Here is a 19,948-nt window from a genome sequence, read left to right as displayed (position 1 = left end):
TTTTTTAAATTAATATGATATAATGTTCCGATGTAACATCATGTATAAAACTTTCGAAATCGGCCAGTGTTCCCTTAGATATTTTCACACAGTATAAAACATCACCTCTTATTCCATTGATATTATTTTAATAGTCCGTGCTCTTCCGGAACACGCTCAAAATGTGTTTCGAACTTGTTCTTTTTAACAGCAGTCCGTATTGCGGCATGGAATTTCTTATCAATCCGGTAGAACTGGGGTATCGTTTTAATAAATGTAGCAATCAAGGTGGATATATAGCCATTTATATACTAATTTATACTTATCTATGATATTCACTTTGGTAGCAATAAAAGTATACATTAATGTGGTGGTCACACTGATTTTATTGGATACGATAATTATTTAGCAATAAAGAGTATTAACTTAGCAATAATCTTTGAGATTCACTGAAATTTCGTTATCACAACAAGTCGATTATTGCTAATGTAACCTTCATTTTATCAGACAATTACGACACTGATATGTTTATTGAGTAACAGTTAAATATAATGTTAAAATACTCCTAAATTGGTGGCTTGTATTATAGTTAATAGATAAAAAAAATAGTATGTAGATATAACCATTGATTAAATATACAATTGTATATATTAAATATATTATATAATAAATATACAATTGTATATTTAATCACTGATATATCAATGATTATTGATAATACTATAGATTACAACATCACGGGGGGGAGGGGTACATGGCGTCCGGACCCTCTATATTAGCCCCATAAAAACTTATTATTTATTTAATTTATTGATTATTATTATTTTCGTTTACAAATAAGAACGATTTTTATTTTTAGCAAAGGCAAAATAAAAAAATAAAAAATATATAAGAACAATTTAAAATAAATAAATGTTGGGTATACAAAATCTAATATTTTAATAGAATTTAGCAAATGCATTTGATACAGAAATAATCAAAAAAACAAACAATTGGAGTGAATCCTCAGGTGTCTTGTACCGTTGTAAACCGTTAATAGTTTTTTTATTATTTTAATACTGAAAAGATGTCCTGCACGATATGCACAGAAGATGAATTTTTTAGATTTGCTTTTACGGATAGCTTAGATCATTCGGGTTTAGTGCGTCCTCAATTTGTGTACTGTTTGCAATATCTATCAAATTAATCAATGAAAATTATTAAATTCAAAAGACATCTTAACACTGTTTATCCCATATTGGTTAATAAACCATTGTGTGTGTAGGAAAAAACATAAAAGTACAATAAAATATGGCTTGGCGGTCCATCCAATAAACTTACTATTTCTTTATTTAATAGGTACTACCGAGATATTATTTGACGTGGTTAGGAAAATAGCATACTTAAAAAAGATCATAATATTGTTTAGGAACTTATGAAACCATCAGGTATTTTAATGGTTAGAGCCGTCTCTGAAGATGATGTATCTAATAAGTTCTGAAAAATTCTGCTTTTGGATAAAATTATTAAACGAAGATTAGATCTTCTGTCTGAAAATATTTTATAACAGTTAATACATCTACTTATTTCAGCAAAACAATTTTCAAATTAAATCGATGAATTCTTTGATATCCAAAATAACGTCCAACTAATGGTATTTATATGTTATACAGGGCTGGATTAACCTAGGTGCAAAAGGAGCATTTGCTCCAGGGCGGTAAATTTAGTGGGGCGGCATAAATAAAATAGCCTCAAAAAAATGATTTAAGATCGTCATTAATACAAGAAAAAATGTCCAATTTATCAATTTTATGCATAGAATCTGATTTGGTTGAGGAAATGTAAGATAAGAACTAACATAAAAACTTGCAACTATTAAATCCATAAAAAAATATAATTAAAAAAAAATAAATAATATTATAAAAACATAAATAATTTATAATATATACATAGTTATATGGTTAAAAAAAATTTTTTAATTGGCATTAATAATAAAAATTACTTTAATTATTATCTGTATATTTTGAACTAATTTATTAACATTATAATTGTATTTTGTCAGTATTTTCTATTAGTTTAAAAAAGTTCTTTGCAAAACTATTCAGTGACATTTATCATATACCTACCTATTTATACTTTTTAGTTTAAGTAGATTAATTATTATACTAGGTACCTATATTTTACAATATATATTTATAAGTAGTACTTTATTTTTTAATTTTTACATAGAAACTAGGATTTTTTTTTGTTTCACTTAAACTTTCTTTCTTTGAGGGTGAGAGGGGGGGGCAAACATTATTTGCTCCTGGGTGGCATCGGCCCTTAATCCGATGTTGATGGCACTGACGTTATAGAAGTTTTGACTGTTATTTTGAAGAACTTTTATTTTGTGAGCTGCTTTCTATAACTTCATAAACTGGCTTAGATATTTTTAAAAAAGTTGAACATTTTTTTTTGGAAAAATTACCCAATTTGGACTGACTGCATTGGACGGACCCTGACATTTCGCCGCCGAACTGCTTGCCGTAACCGTTTCATCGCCAAGTTATTAACCGCAAAGAGAATCTCTCAACAAAATATAATTAATACCAATAATGTACTTATCATTAAAGATTGATAAAGGTACAACAATACTAACGTTATGATATTTTTTCAAACCTCACCACTCGATTTTTTGCATGCGTTCATCCATTATTAACACTTGAGTTGGGAAACATTAATTTTGATATGTTCCTTAATTTAAGTTAAGTACATTTTATCACCCCTACGGCCCTATAATAGAATTTGCAGTTTTAATTTCCGTTTGTCCATAAGCATCTCAGCTAAGCGCTTGCATACTTCTTTGGGGCAGAAGATTTTTTCAAAGTGCATAATATGAACAGTCCCGAAAATCAACACAAGCGAGGCCAACCCTTCCATGTGGATAGAATAGTAATTAATAATAATCAAATTTATGTCGAATAACATCGTAACATTTTTTTCTCTCTCAATAGTAGATAATTGGCAATCGCCAACGATTGATCAAATTTAATTCTAATTTTGACGCCTCTCACGCACCCTGTGCCGTTGCACGCATTGATTGTATCTAAAGCCGGCCCTGTACGTTGATTTTTTTGAAGAAAAATTATTTCCCTTGTCATGTCTTTGCACATAGAAACACATATTTTTCTAATAGTAAAAAACTACTCATTGACTGAAAAATTTAATGACGATACTTACATGGACAATCAGGTTAACTATTTTAAGTGATGTTTTTGAACAGTTAAATGAGTCTAATATTGAAATGCAAGAAAAAAAATCGGACAATGATTGATATTGGTTAGAAATTCTGATTTCAATTAGTTGGATCACTATTTTTTTTGTGCACGCGTATAGTTTGATTTTAAATTTCAAGGTCACGTTTATAAAAAGTTGGGTAGTTTTGGTTTATAGTCTAGTTTGTAACCTGCGAAATAAATATTTATCATCACTTTTAACTTTTAAAAATTTGCTATTCCTCTGAATTTTTACAAATTAGCTGCTCTGGACATCAGGACTCATAGCTCCTATCTAAATACGTCCCTACCCCTATTGCCAATATTCCAGCTAGTAAATAGATAATAAAAATAATCATAAACTAAATATATCAACCTTCCCCATAAATAATCTTTACCTAAGTCTTTGGATTGTATCAACTTATTTTTGTGTGTATTTTGTATAAGTTACTCACTTTTTAAATATAAATAAAAACTTGTCACGAAATTGGATTAATATATGTATTATTATTATCAAAAGGTTGGTGACTGACAAAGTAACTCATTTTCAATTATTTTTCTTCTGTTGACAATGATCTGTGTTATATTAAATATTTTACATGCAAGTATTCCTGGATGTACTCACTATCAAATTTCAGTGAGGATTTTAATTTTGCAAAATAGAATATAAAGGAATTAATCCCCAATGTTACATACCTAAATATTATACAATCCATATTTGTTTAATACATTTTACACGCATATGAAGTGTTAATTAGCAATGAAGTATTCAAAAAAATTACAACTTAGTAAAATATTATTTATATAATTATTTATTTACAAATAAATATAAATGAGTATAATTATCTACACAATTAAATTAATTTAAAAAACCGAAACAATAATGTATGTACAAAACATAATAATATACAATATTTAAAAAATTCTTGATTTTTTAAAAGTAGCTTAAAATTTAAAATGTACACATAGGTTAGAGAAGAATATATATATATATATATATATATATGATTATTATGGAATAGTTACAAAATTGATAATAACAAACATAAAGTGTAACGAAGTTCTAAAAAACTTGTTATATCAAATTATTAATTCCCAAGTTTTCATACCATAGTTACATTTTTTTGTTGAGAGAAAAATCTGTCAGTTGAGCTATCTTAAAATTATGGAAATATTATGTTTAAATTATGTTTTGAACACTTAAAAATTACAATTCCATAAAAATGTATATTAATACAACTATCAACAATGTATCAATAATAATCATCTTAAAATTTTACGATTGTCTATAATTTTTAAAAACAAAAAAAAATAGACTTCCATTAATTATTTAGAATCAAAACGCTTTTAATAAATTATATTCAAAATTTATATTTATAAAAAAAATCTACAAATTAAAACCGTATATTGTGTTCTACCAATATTTTAAAATCTGATTTTAGCTAATAAAATAGAACTAAATTTTCATTCCTTTAATTTAGATTTTATTAAAAATCTTAAAATCTAACACAAGTGAAAATTGAGATCTTTTATTATTGACTATTTGTCAATTGTATTTTATGTACTTAAAGCTAATTTCTGTGTTGACTAAAAATGCATGAAAAATAAAAATATATATATATTATAATTTGGAGAAAATAAAAGAATAAATCCTATCTTTTAAAGCTTTAATTTCAGAATTACTTTTGTCATGTTGTCAAAAAAAAAAAAAAAAAAAACAATCACAGCTAAAAAACAACCCATTGCGTACATAACGTAAACTTTAAAAATAATTGGTAATATAACAAGTACAAAAAAGAAAAAAAATTGTTCGATTTTAATGTAAAAGGTTAACAAATAATTAAAAAAAAAACTTTACAATTGCATATTGCACATTAACATGAAAATCTTATCTTAAACTAGATAACAAAATTAAAATTAATTGACATTTGCTTTGCCTTAACACAATTATATCAATAATTTGGAGTATTCATAGAACATTTGTTTGTTTTAATAGTTTAATTAACAACAAATCAAGGAAAACAACAATTTATTTTATAAATATACATTTACATTTAATTAAAATTTTATAATAAATAATTAAGAATGTACAACTAAAATTACATAAATAAATTACAGCTTATTCAATTTTATACACAAAATGCTTATCAAAGATAAGATTGATCAAAAAAAATTACAAGATTTCATTGCCGTCACCGAACCTCACAGTTATTGTTTATTGAAGTATCAGTGGTGGCTTGGTTACTAGGAGGTTTCATAACATATCCTTCTTTACATCTGGATATTTTAAGTTTAATAGGGGTTGCTTTTTGAGGCTCTGTTACTGCACTTACTTCAGCTTCATCAGGTGATGCTTTAGAGAATCTAATAATTAATTTAGGGGTGCTTTCTTTGGCCTCTATCACCTGTACCATCTCTTTATTTGTTCGCGATTTTTTCTTCCTCGATACTGATGGACTAGATCTACGTTTCTTTTTAATTTTTGGGGTAGGTGTTACTGGTACTGAAGTTGATTCTAAAGCATCTTCTTCAAAACGAGCAATTACTTTCCGCCGGAACTTCATACTATCGCGTCGTAATTGTTCCATAGTAGGTGCAATTAAATGATTAGTTTCATCATTTTGAGTATCACATATACGTTTTTTGGGTGGTCGAAGACTACGCTTTTCTTCCATAGTTGTAACCATTGGTTGTTGGCCTCCAATTTTAATTTTAAGTTTGGGGGTTATTGCTTCACCTTTTCGAATATTGTTAATGTAATTAGATTTAGGATCATCAAATCCATATTTAGTACGCTTCTTTTCCATATTTGCATCCACTACTGCTTTGTAATCTTCTTTAGTAGGAATTGTAGTCATAGATGCAACTGCTTTCGGAATGGTTATGACATTTCGGCTTAATGGAGGGACTATAGGATGATTAGTTGTTTGTTCAATATTATCTTGTTGATTACAATACTGCCGAAGTAGTTCTTTCTTTCGCATTTGTCTGAAATTAGAGGGAACACTAGCAGCCTCTGATGGAGGAACTGAATGACTGGGTATATTCATACTTATAGCAGAAGTATCAATAGTTGGTAATATTGGTTGATTTTGAACATTGTTGTAACCAGCATTTAAGAAAGGTCCTTTTATTTTAACTTTTAACTGATTCCTTGATTCATTTTGCAATACAGTACTAGAAGCTATAGGATCTTTTTTAACAGGAAGTGGTGCTTTAACTATTTTTATTTGATCATCAATTAATTTGAATTGATCATCAATATCTTTATCTTTGACAGTTGATTTTGAAAAACTTTGCAAATCATCCTTTGAAGTATTTACATTATCAGTTACTTTGTCATCTACGATAGTGTTAGTATCATACATGTTTTCAGAATATGAGGTTACATTATCATAGGAATTATATGTCCTCATATCAACGGGTCCTGGTAACATTGGAGATAATTCATCAATCCTGATTTGAGCTGAAGTATCCTCAGTATTTATTTCAATAATTGGAGAAGGTGGCTTTAGTTCTTTAACACTTGCATGTTTCCTTCTGTAGTTATTAGGGCTGCTTTGTACTTTAGGAGAAACAGGAGATTTACTATCTGCTTTAACATCAGACTTTTTACGTTCTCGCATGGCTCGAAGATTTTCCAAACGTCCATTATTATCATTATCAAATTCTTCAACGAAATCAAGATCATATGCTGTACCTGCAAGTTTACTAACAGCAGGATTGTAATCAGCAAAATGGTTTGATGAACGGCCACGGCCACGACCTCGACCACGTCCAGATGTTTTAGACTGAGGCTTAGGTCCTCGTTTATTCTGTTTTTTAACTTCAGGTGAATGATCAATTATTTCTGGTGATTTAACTGATTGAGCAGAAACACGACTCGAAGACCGAGTTGGTTTAGAAGGAGATTTTTTATCAGAAGGTGTGCGATTTGGATGGGGTGAACTAGTTACCGAAGGAGATGAAGCAATAATGGACATAGGAGATCGTTCAGGTAAAGGAGTTGTGGGAAGGGCAGGCGATTGTTTAGGAGTTGGTATACTTGGAGTGTTTTGATTAAATGCTTGACTTACACTGATTGGCGTTTGTATTGGAGTTTGTTTAATGATGTTTTGACTAACCTCTATTTGACTGATTGGTGGAATATAAACTTCAGAAATAGAAGTTTTACTTTCAGGTAATTGGTTTGTAGTTGGTAATTGATTGTTAGAAGTTATTGTCATATCAGTTATCTTGGTTTGACTTACAATAGGTTCTTGGTAATTAGAAATTGATGGTGCAATAGTTATTTCAATTTGATTATGAGACGTAACTGGTTCTTGATGTTGATTTGATGATGATAGTACATCAATTACTGGAGTTTGGTCATTAGTAGAAGCTGGAGATAAATTATGATTAATAGATATTTGACTATTATTAACTCTGGAATCTTGACTTATTGGCAAATTAGGTATCTGATTATCCATATTAGATGCTTGATTAATTGCATTAAGCACATTATGGATCACAGTTTCGGTTTGCAAAGATGAATTATTACTATTAGCACAAATAAGAATATTGTTGTCATTATATGCATTCATATCACTAAATGGTGGAATAAAGTTATCATGATGCGTCATTGGAGATATCATAGCTGCAGTAAATGCCATATTTTGAGTTGATGAAGTAAAGGCTGCAGTACAAGGAGTTTGTAAATGTAAAGGTTTACTTAGGTCTGAAATTAATGCGGAGTGAGTAGAAAATGGTGGAGGCAATGTGAATTGTTGAGAATTAAAATTTCGTGAAGATGGCATGAAAGGATTACTAGTAGGTTGGTTTAATGCAAATGATGTATCTGAATATTGTGAATACTGTATGTTATCAATTTGCATTGGGACAGATGTAGGAAATGTATGTAAGGGTTGATATGATGACTCTGTGGCAGTTGAATCTCTATGTTCTGGAGATGGTTCATTTGAAGTATCAGAACGTCTAGATGGCATAACAACGCTATCTGACCAACGGTTGGCATCATTAATATCTTGATAAGGAGATTCTGCTTGACTACGCTGACTAGGTGGTACCCATCTCTCATCAGATAAAGCACTTTCACTCCTATCCAATTTATCTCGTTCTGGAACTTTATTCACATCAATTACTTCATTAGATTGTTGTTGGTATTTATTGTATGCATTATAAAGAGTGTTATCTGTTTTTTGCTCAGATTCTGATTGTTTAGGTGGATCAAGTACTTTAGGAGAATCATTTAAATCTTCTATATTCTCACTTTCTAATGGTACAGATTTTTTTGTGATTCCTAATCTTAACTTTTCCACAAGGTTTAATGTTTCTCTAGCTGTTACTTCTTTTGAATCATCTTTAAAGAGAAATTCGTTGTTAAAAGTAAATGACAAAGGAGCATTTCGTACATCAGTGTCTCTAGTCAAACCAAAACCTTCTTCATTTGCTGCTTGTTCAACAGCAAGCATATCTTTGTCAAAATCAAAATCTGGAATATCTTTGTTACACTGCTGTGGAGAAAATATTGATCTTTGACCTCCAGGAAAGTGATTATTAAAATTGAATGGTATTTTTGAGAATTTCTTATTATCATAATCTAGATTATTAACTAATTCTCGTTCAATATCTTGTCTAGTTAAAAATGAAGAACTTAATAAATGTTCATCTTTGAGATCATTTAAACGATGACCACCTGGCAAGTACAAGTTTAATTCATCAGTTTTTTTGTTTTCTTTATCAGAAGCATGTTGTGCCGGAGTAACATTTTTACTTTTTACTTCTTGAATATTTATATTAAGGCCATGGTCTTCTTTTAAAACTCTCTGAGTACCATCATCAAGTTTCAACTTCTTCTCAATCTCTTGGTCCTCAATTGCATGTGTGGGATGTTTCGTTTCAGGTTTAAATCCGTCCGACTGACTAGTTGATGTTCCAACGTGGTCACGATCGCTCGATTTTCTATCTCCATCATTCCTGACACTAGAATCTCCACATGTGATGACTTGAATAGTATCGCATCGATCACTTCCAATCGATTTTCTTCTAGATTCCTCTCTCTTAGGTGGCGGATCCTGAAACCTGTGTTCAGGCCGCCTGTCGGAAGTTTTAAGCTTCTTGTCTGGCGCCCTGATCACTTTTTGGTCTTTATCCGACTCACTACTAGAGGAAGAGCTAATTTTAATAGGCTTATTTTCTGATAGCCAACCTTTAGCTTTAGGAGGGCTTTTAGTCTTACAAACTTCTTTTAGTGGACTAACATGATCAATAGGTTTTTGTTTCTTTTCAGGTTCTGTATCACTATCAGAACTTGATGAACCAGATGTAGACGAGGAACTCGATGAACTTGTTGTACTTGAAGAACTACTTGAAGAACTACTGCTTGATGTTGAGGATAAAGATTTAGTATTACGCTTTGATTTAGTTGGTTCTTCTTTTTTAATTGGTTCAGGTACCTTTGTTTCTTCAACAGGCTTTGTCATACCACTCTTAATGCCTTGAATAGCTTTTTTAGCTGCTTGCCTTTGAGGAACAAAACCGAATAATTCTTGTGGATCAGATTCCTTTTCCACCGAACTCAATTTTTCATTGTTTTTGATTTTATTAACTTTAATAGGTGGTTTATCAGGAGATTTTGCATTAGACCCTATTCTTTCAGGAGATTTTTTATGTATAGTTAATAATTTTTCTGGAGACTTCTTTTCATTTAAAATTTCATCATGTTTACTATGCACTCGATGAATACTTTCAGTAGCTTTCTTAGCAGCTTGTCTTTGAGGTACAATAAGTTCTGAAGGTACGGTAGAATTACTTTTACTGTCTTCTTTTTTGGTTTTCTTAGTATCCTTTTCCAATGAAATTTCTTTAGCCTTATTAAGAGAAGTACTTTTATCTTTAATTATTTTATTTTTAGACTTCCCATGTGAAAAATCTTTAACTGATGCTTTTGTGAGCGCATAAGAAAGATCTTCTTTGGCTGACAATTCAGAATCAGAGTCAGAATAAATATTATTTACTTTGGTCGGACGTTTAGATGAAATTTTAGGTAACGATACATCTCCACTATCATCACTACCAAATTGCTTTTCAATTTGTAACAATTTTTTATTAGGCGATGAACTCCATTTTGGTTTAACTTTTTCATTTTCTTCTTCAGTAGATGAATCTGTAGTAAGTTTAGTTTTCGAACGTTTTTTATTCAGCCTTTTCTCTTTTAATTTACGTTTGTTTAACATAGATTTGATTAATTCAGCTTCATCCATACTTGATCGTTCACTACTAATAAGCCTAGATGTCTTTAGTTCAAGATCACTACTACTTGACATACTTGAGTATCGTGTTGCTCCATTGACATAAGGTTTTTTGTATGGATTGTCTCTTGAAGACGGCCACTTTATTCCAGTAAAATTAGATTTTTCTGGTGACGCTCCTCCAGAAATTCGAGATAACATAGTTTCAAAATCAGTACTTAAATCAGGAGCATCAGGATATGAATATAATCTATCATAAATTGATGGGCCATGATTAGCTTCTTGAACAGCTGATACTTCAGCTGAACTAAGATTGAGCTTAGAATCTGAAAGGACAGCAACTTGTTTGTGGAAAGTTTGCTCTCGTAAACTAAGTAGATTTCGAGAAAGTTTTTCTCTTCTACTGACCATATAACATAAATTTCGTACCTAGCAATCAAAATTATATTCAAAAGTTAATGAAAACTAGAAATAATAATTTTAATATTACTATTTTAATATTATTACTTACCCTTTCTAAATCTTGTCGAAGTTGTACAAACATTTTAAGCTTTTCTAAATCTGCTTGTTCTTGCTGTCTTCCAAGAAGATCACCATCATCAGATTTTGGCAGTAACAATGGTCGATTGTTTCCAGACCGTCTTTTTAATACCCAGTAGTTATAAATATAAAGGATACCTTCATTATCTACATCTCGACATTGTGTAACATCAATAACACTAACATGCTTTTCAAATTCACTTTCAATTTCTTGTAATCTTCAAAGAAAAAAAAAACAAAAATGTTAATTTAAAAAATATAAACTATATAATTTTTTAATTTACTTACTTAGCTGCTCTAGCTTGATTCTTTTCTTCCGAAGTCATATCTTTACGTTTTCTTTTTGTAGAGTCTTCATCTTCTGAACCAGAATTCCTATCCTTTTTATTAGTTACGCTATGTTTTTGACAATAAGACTAAAATATTTAAAATAAAATTATTTTACACACATTTTTAAGATATGATACTAAATATAAAACTGTTTAATACTAACTCTCAATTTTACACCATCTTCAGCACTTTCATCTTCAATAATAGCTCTCATTTCAAGTCCATGTTTAAAAGCACAGGTAACGTGATATGCAGTTTTGCATGTTTTAACTGAACATTGTATACATGCTCCTACTCGTTCTCGACATAATACACATATAAGCGCCCATCTACTTGGCTACAATAATTCAATATATTGAATTTTAAATGAATTGGATTATTGTATTAATTGTTATACTTACAGGTATACTAGATATTTTAGTAATAGGTTCCATCTTTTCTACACATCCAATGCTTACTTCAGGAATCCATAATGCACATGATACATGAGCCCATTTATGACCTGATCGTGTGCATTTCATTGCACCATTTTTATTAGGACAAAGTACACATTCAGGACGAAAACGTAAAGTACAAGTTCGACAAAGCCATGACCCAGATGGGATTGTGGTAATTCCATAACATGCTTGATGAACACAAATATTGCAATTATCACAAAATACCATTTCATTACCATCCTCAGAATCCGGCTGAAAAGATAAAATAAAAGTTTTATATAATATTCATTATTACTAATCAATAAACACATTTTTAAGGTTTTTAAGCACTAGAATATAAATCTAACTATATACCTGTTACAAAATTATTATTTAATCAAATATGTTTATCTAATGAAACAATAAGAAATATTAAAGAGTAAAAAATATTAAAATGTAACTTTAGATACTCAATTATTCTTTAATTTGTATAGTGTAGCTAGTAAAAATTAATTTAATACCTAATTATATCCTCATTAAAACTTAAAAATTCAATAATATACTGATTCTTAAAAAATGTAGTTAGTATAGTGTAGAAACGTTTTGTAACTATACCAATGGTAACATATAGACATACAAGTACATTATAGATGTAGTATTGGATTAATTTAATTAAATCCGTACCTACTATGAATAATTTTAAACTATGCAAATAATAAAGAAATATATAATTTAATTTTTGATATCACATTATTTCTATAAAAAACAATAGCTATTTTATATATACAATGTTGTTAATACTTAAAAATAATTGCTATTTACACTCGTACATTTACTGTGTCTACAAATAAAAACCCATCAAAAATATATTTAGTAAGTATGGATATTCATATAGCATGATATAAAACCTAATTAAAATAAAATACATTTATATAATGAGAAAAATGAACACAGATTTTAAAATAAAAATGTAATCCTCGTAGTAGATATCTATGTCCAGTTCACCAAAACAATTAACCCATTAAATGAACATAATATATGCAATTAAAATGTATATAAATGTTATAAAAAATAAAAGTACCCAAAAATAAATTAATGTAACATTTATTTTTATTAGAATGTAGGATATATTTTTATTTGTTATATATTTACTTAGTTTGAAAATATTTAGAACAAAGGAAATAATATGTAATATTTTTTAATGTTTTGAGAATTACGACCTTAGATATATATATATATATATATATCTAATGTATATAACTAATGTATCAAAAAATTCTTATAAAAATCTGAATGTATTATTATGCCTAGAAAATTACTATATAAAACACTTCCATTACATTTCTCAAAGAAAATGTTGACCAATTTGTTTCTAAAATTATATATACAATTACAATTTTAAGTTAAAATATTATATGATTTCTAAACTTTTAGGACTTATACTAGAATTTTTTTTTAAAGAATTTTAATATTTATAGTTATATCTTATAGTAAATACCAAAAAAAATATTTAAAATGGATAATATTTTAAGTATAACAGATTAAATTATAAAATTGATTGTACTTTAACTTAAACAATATATTTTGTTTTAATTGATGTATATTATTTATTTTAAAACTTTTTTTATATTATCAGAAATTCATCAACTATTAACAGTAATTTAGTAATATACAACAAAAGGTTATTCATAGATTTTTTTAATCCAAAATAAATAAAAGTATAGCCTTTAGTATTTGATATGGATATTGTGAGAAATATGGTATAGCACAGTGATTAACTACAGTTGCCACTAGATGCTGTAGTTAAATTGTCTCCAAAGCTTAACTCTTGTATGGGTAACTACCCAGATTTTTAACCTCCAATATTGAATAAAACAATTTACAAGGGCACACCTTAGTAATACATTTACTATTGTACTCAATAGTTCCTGAGAATGAATATTATGTATATAATATAATTATAATCATATATAATTATAAATTATAATTCATAACAAACTTAAAAATTAAAATCAACCAATATAATTAAACTTAAAAGTAAAAGCTTAATTGATTCTAATCTTTTGAATAAGAAATCACATACAATTTTTTATAAATAAAATGTAAAATTATATTTTCATTAACTAACTACACTAAATATTAGAAAAAATAAGTATCATGACTTACCGAACGACACACATCACATATAACATTTTCATCATATTCAATTCCAAGCCCTTCTTCTTCCTTTATTATTGCTTGCACTTTTTCCCAACACCTCATTTCTAATTCTTCCATTACATGTTCAAATTGGTCATCTTTTATTTTTGGTAAACCTTAATATATATTCATTTATCAGTATAAGTTAGTTATATTTTTTTATACAATTTAATTACCTCCTAATGATCTTTCACCATTACACAACTTTAACCAAGCAGTATCAACATCATCCATATCATATGAACAAGATTTTTCTGCTTTTAAAGGTAAAAGTGACAAATGATGTTCTTCAGTTTTAAAATGTTCATCTTTAGTAATACGAATGTACTTATGTTTAGGTCTAAAATTAAAGCAATAAATTTGAGTGATTGTTTGAATTAAATATTATAAAATATTTACAGTTTGAATTCATGATGTTGAGAATGATAAATTGAAGATGGTGATCGTCTAGGTGATTTTATTGAAGATTGCAAACAGACAACTGGAACTTCTTGAACACTTGAGCCCGGTAGAGAGTCTGGATTAACTGGGACTTGTACACCACGTTCCCACTCTTGCTTCCATTGGTCACTAATAATCCAATAGGCATCAGTTGACAACTGTTCTGAATCAGGAAGTTTCATGGCACTGATCAAATCTTTGCGAAATAACTACAATAAATAATAAAAAAAAAATTATATAAAAAAGTATTATTATTTTTTTTTAAATTAATTATCAAACATAAATAGAAATTAATTACTTCTGCAGGTGCATCAGTTGTAGTCCGTGTATTATAGATGGATGAAGGTATTTTCATATCTGAACGAGAGCCACTTTGAGTATCTAAGGAGGACGCTTCTTCTTCTTCCTGTAATGTCGAAGGGCGCCCCTTCCGCCTCTTTGTCGGTACTATAGAAAAAAATGAAATCGAATACATTTAATTTAAATCAAAATAATATATAATATGATATTTGAATAATACTTACATGGACATTCATCTTTAGAGATTGGTTGACGTTTAGTTCTATATGACATGCTGAGTTTGCAAATGATAAAAATTTAACTCCACCTGGTGCAGCATTGATGCCTAGGATAATTAAAGAGTATTGTTGATGAATAAAAAATACATTATACTTTAGAAATATCAATATTCGTATAAACATACAAATGTAAAAAGGTAAAAGAATATTAAATTTAAATACATAAATATTTTATATTAAATAAATCATTATTTTTTATAAAAGGAGCTTTTTTTAGAAAATGTTCTTTGATAAAATACAGTCTAAGAGATGATCTTAATTACGTTTTTAAATCATAATATAATAAATTATAATACTTACCACATAGCAGAGTTGAAAATAAAGATTGATAATTTTTTGATTTTCTTAAATATTCAACTAAAACATAATAAACATAAATATAAACAAACTATTACTATAAAAACTTAATAAGGAAAAAAATGTATTTGAATACATTAGTTTTTTTTAAATAAATCACTAAAACTTAATATAATTTAATAATTGTATTGTATAACAAAATTAATTAAATATAAATATAAAGTAAAAAAATAAAATAGTAACACTAAAAAATTAGATTTGTTAAAACCTTAAAGTATCAAACTATATTGTCATACAAATATAATTAAATCAAATATAAGTGGACATGAAATGTAACAAAAATGCTATTGGAATTTAAATTTTAATAAAAATAAGGTAAAGAACATCATACAAAATGAACTACTTGTATTTTTTGTTTTTACTGTATTACAAATTATAATTACTATACTAACTATATTAATATAATATCACATTTATTTCTAATAGGTCTTTAAAATATTCAAATACTTAATAATAATTATGTTCAATTTTAAACAATCCATAAGGAAAGGATGATTACTTTATTTGTATTTGTTTTCTGAGATTAGTATTGAAATATTCATGTAAACCAGTTAAAAATTACTACATTTTTTGGGAATAACTCTAATTTATGTGTGAAAAATGTATAAACTAGAACTCAACAATTTTTTTTACTGAAAAATATAAATATATACAAGTACTTAATTTCAAATAAGTGATACACACAAATAATAATTTTGACAGCTATATATTACTATACATTTGATAAATCATACAACACCATAAAAAGTACTTATTTAAATACTTTAAATAACTAATCAAAGAATTCTAACAAAATAGGTAAATGTATATCAAAATATAGAAGGTAATATTAAGTTTCCTAATGATTTTTTAACAGTTTTATATTTTAGGTTAAGGTGTTTTTATTTTAATTTTTAATGATATTTAACATATCACATATATAATTGGAATTTTAAGACAACATCTAATTCTAATATTTTTAGTAATTAATAATTAAAATAATTTCAAGGAGCACAATATGAAATAAATATTGCGAAACAAACCAGTAAAATTATGATCAAGAGAAAAAAATTTCAATTCTTATCAAAACTAAAAATATAATATATTCATAAGTAGATATCTAAAATAATTGATAAAAATTATAAAATTATATCGAAATATTATTAGACATCTACATTCCAATATTTCATACACATATTAAAAATCAACAATTACCTTTTTTTTTAAAAAACACTCATAAGGAACAAAACTAATTTATGATATAGTCAATCAACATATTTCACCAAAATAAGCTTTTGGAACAAAATAAACAATTTAAATTTGTTGTGTATTGTTTCTATTTAATCTTATTTAAGTATGTATTAACTTGAAAATATTGTTAAAAATTCAAAATTTTCAACACAAATATACAATTTAAAATAATACGAGCAATAATCTAAGATATGTATTAACATAAAAATGGTATTATTTGATTAACATAATAAAAAAAACAATAAGTTGTTATAGGATATCAAGCAGACAAATGAGAATATGTAAATTAGACAAATAAATAAAAATTAGTTTATTCACATAAAAGATGATGTTAAAATGGTAAGGTAGTAAATGACATAGTTAAAAAGCAGGAAATTTAGTATGGATCTTGAACTATTTGACTATTACTGTATAATGACAAATGTAATGTCTTTGACACAAGTAAACATAACAATAATGCAATGAGTTTAGACAATGTATTTTCAAATAAAATTGACATATATGAAAATACAACAGAGTTCAATAAAAAGAACTACAGGACAAGGGATGAAAATAATAATGGGATAAACTGTTGATTGGTCGACACAAAGTCAACAAGGCATGTCAGACTGGACAGCATTATTGAAAAAAAAAAGTTTCAACGATGATCAATAGACTTACCGAGTCGTCAACAGTGGAGTCTGAAGTGAATCGTAGAAACCAATGAACCAATGCTGGTGCATTCCATTGCTACCAAAGCGCGGGTAGCCATCTGATCACTGTCAACAGAAACGAGATGAGTGAACGCTATTAACTGGGACAGCAGACCAGCATCAGGGACCATCGAGAACAGAGTGCATGTTATCGAGGAGTACGTATATTGTCACCAGTCGCGTAACGAGGGAAATAGAGAAAAGTACGTGCACGAATTGGCACCGAAAATCTCGGAAGCGAAATAATAAAACGTAGATAATGACAACAAATGCGGACGGCCGACAGATGGCACCACCATTGTTGCCCGTGTTTTCGTTTTGATTTGACGGGAAAAAGAAAAAGAGGATATGAGAAAAAAATCGTTAACACAACCGAAAATATTCATTCGGCTGTAAGGTCTCCGACTGACTCAGTCAGTCCACGAACTGGCCCAAAAAGGGGGGGTCTAAGTACTTACGTATGCACGACAAGGTAATCCAAACGACTGTAAACAGCGCTCAACACGTCCCCATTTCAGTCGAGGGGCCCGTTTACATTAGCAGCGGTGGTGGAACGGGACGGGTGAGCGCGCGGTTCAATGGACGACGGCAAAGACGGCTGGCGCACAGCGTTCGTAACGGCGTACGCGATCGGTGTTCCGAGCAACGGGCGAACAACGGCGGTAAACACGGTGCACGGACACCTAAAGCGAGCGGTCAGATTTAGCACTTATCGTTTCATGCTCGACACTTGCGAGTAGCGATTGGCGATATTAGTATATAAAAAAAAAAACAAAAAAACACCTTCCTGCTCCTGATGACTACAGTGCGGCCAACTAATGCGCCGCTCTTTCCATCGGACTCGTTTTGTGATATACAAACGCTTTCCGATTCGATAATTCAAATCTAATGATTTCGGCGATCTGAACGCTTCACTTTAACGTCTTTACGTTGATGTGATTTAACAAATACTATATACATCGTATGTAGTATTTGGCGTTAATCAGTTTGAACAGTGAATCAAAACGGAACTCACAAGTAACCAGTATATATTTTCTTACTTTTGTGAAACTTTAATTTTTTTTTATATTAATCTAATTTCAATTAAATCCTTTGTTAGAACGTCTGACGTAGACTATAATTATTAAAATAATTTCAAAAAATATTTTATAGAAACATGAGCAATTAAGACGCTCATTACAATCTGTTATTGAGTTTAAAAAAATATTGAGTAAAAGATTGCGTGCAAATGGGCAAACGATCGTGTTTTAATTAAATCCATATAATCGAAGTTTTCAATTTTCTTTTCGAATCAAGACGTCGATTTTTCAATGGTTTACAAAAATAATAATATTTTAAATAAACAGATAATTGATATTGGTTATCGCTTGGTCACTTAATAGTTGTTGAATTCTAGGACTTGGAATTTATTACAATAGTTCACGATATAATTGAAAACATATAATGATAAAAAAAATAGAGGAAATCATAACAACAATGCAGACTAAATGTATAGCCATCACGATAACAAAGTGAACGATTTCTGTGGGATTTTTCTGCGACTTCAAAATATGGTTGGTACCGCGAGCGTGTGGAACACATCCGCGATTGGCGCCACATTCCTACGGCCGTCGGGCCGAGCGTGAACATCGGTTTAAATTGCAAGCGTAAATAAACCGTGGTATGATACCGTATGATATCGTACTTACTACAACGTTTATGTTGCGTACTACGCGGTCTTCTTTTTCATTTTTCTACCGTGCCCGACTATTATCATAACGTGCAGATCGCGTTGGTGCTATAACAACAACTTCATAAATTGCATTACACACCTCTGCGATAGCGAGTAAAATCGATAAACGCGACACGACGATGAACCGAAAAAAATTACCAGCAAACTCGACAATGTTAATATTACCAATTGCGCTGCACAATGATGCACACCTGATCATTGAAGGTGTACTGCTGTTTCAATCCGTGCCGTCCCAAGGTTTTTCGGAGCCGGGGACAAATTTATTTAGAGGCCCTTCGACCATAGTAATAAGATATGATAAACAAAATACTCACTGAGAATAAAAAAATTCTTGCAAACGTATTTTTCCAAACCTTAACCAATCAAGCTCATTTAAGTTCATGTACTGCGTTACATACTTACATAATAGAATTGAATATTTTTAATATTATTTATGATTTAATCGGACAAGTCCACTACACGCTCACACGCACGCGACTTTAATCGCCGATACGCTGCATGTAAAATATTTCAGTGTAATCGTGGATTTATTATTAATTATTACACATTAAGACTTAATGGGGGTCCCATAAAAAATATTCCAACAATGGGGCCTAGGGCAAAATGGTCTTGTTGCCCCCCCCCTTTTAACGGTCCTGGTTTAATACCGTTTCGTATAGTTCACATAACAAAAATGTTCTATTTGAATACTTACTACAAAAATGTACGATGTAGAAATTAGTTATCACGTTAGATACTGCACATAGGTGCAACTAGGGGGATGCTATAGCACCTCCAGTTAAAAAATTAATAATTTAAAATTTGTGTGAAAAACTAGTGTTTTTCTTACTTTATATAGTTATTTTTATTTGATGCTTTTATCAGAAAGATGAATTGTTCATAACTATTAGTTAATTACATTGTCAAAATTACTTGGAAAAAATTTCACTAGTCATCGCAAAATAATACCAGTATAAATATTATATGTTGTA

At 29.0% G+C, this 19,948-nt stretch overlaps 1 protein-coding gene across 1 annotated transcript; it reads right to left on the bottom strand.

Moving 5' to 3' along the window:
• Nucleotides 1–4,910: 4,910 nt before the first annotated feature.
• On the bottom strand, nucleotides 4,911–18,012 carry LOC112684421 (PHD finger protein rhinoceros). The gene is made up of 13 exons (XM_025555957.1): nucleotides 17,704–18,012; nucleotides 17,214–17,311; nucleotides 15,267–15,323; nucleotides 14,913–15,013; nucleotides 14,687–14,835; nucleotides 14,347–14,597; nucleotides 14,124–14,287; nucleotides 13,915–14,063; nucleotides 11,734–12,021; nucleotides 11,496–11,669; nucleotides 11,291–11,418; nucleotides 10,974–11,220; nucleotides 4,911–10,891 (listed from the first exon to the last, which is right to left on the bottom strand). Exons 4-13 carry the CDS (start codon nucleotides 14,959–14,961, stop codon nucleotides 5,405–5,407), a joined length of 7,086 nt encoding a protein of 2,361 aa, XP_025411742.1. The 5' UTR covers nucleotides 14,962–15,013; nucleotides 15,267–15,323; nucleotides 17,214–17,311; nucleotides 17,704–18,012; the 3' UTR covers nucleotides 4,911–5,404.
• Between the last annotated feature and the right edge of the window lie 1,936 nt (nucleotides 18,013–19,948).

The sequence above is a fragment of the Sipha flava genome, unplaced genomic scaffold (genome assembly GCF_003268045.1).
Source record: "Sipha flava isolate LNK unplaced genomic scaffold, YSA_version1 249_pilon_pilon, whole genome shotgun sequence".
NCBI lineage: Eukaryota > Metazoa > Arthropoda > Insecta > Hemiptera > Aphididae > Sipha > Sipha flava.
Note: the sequence above shows the minus strand (reverse complement) of the source record. Positions and strands in the feature narration are given on the sequence as shown.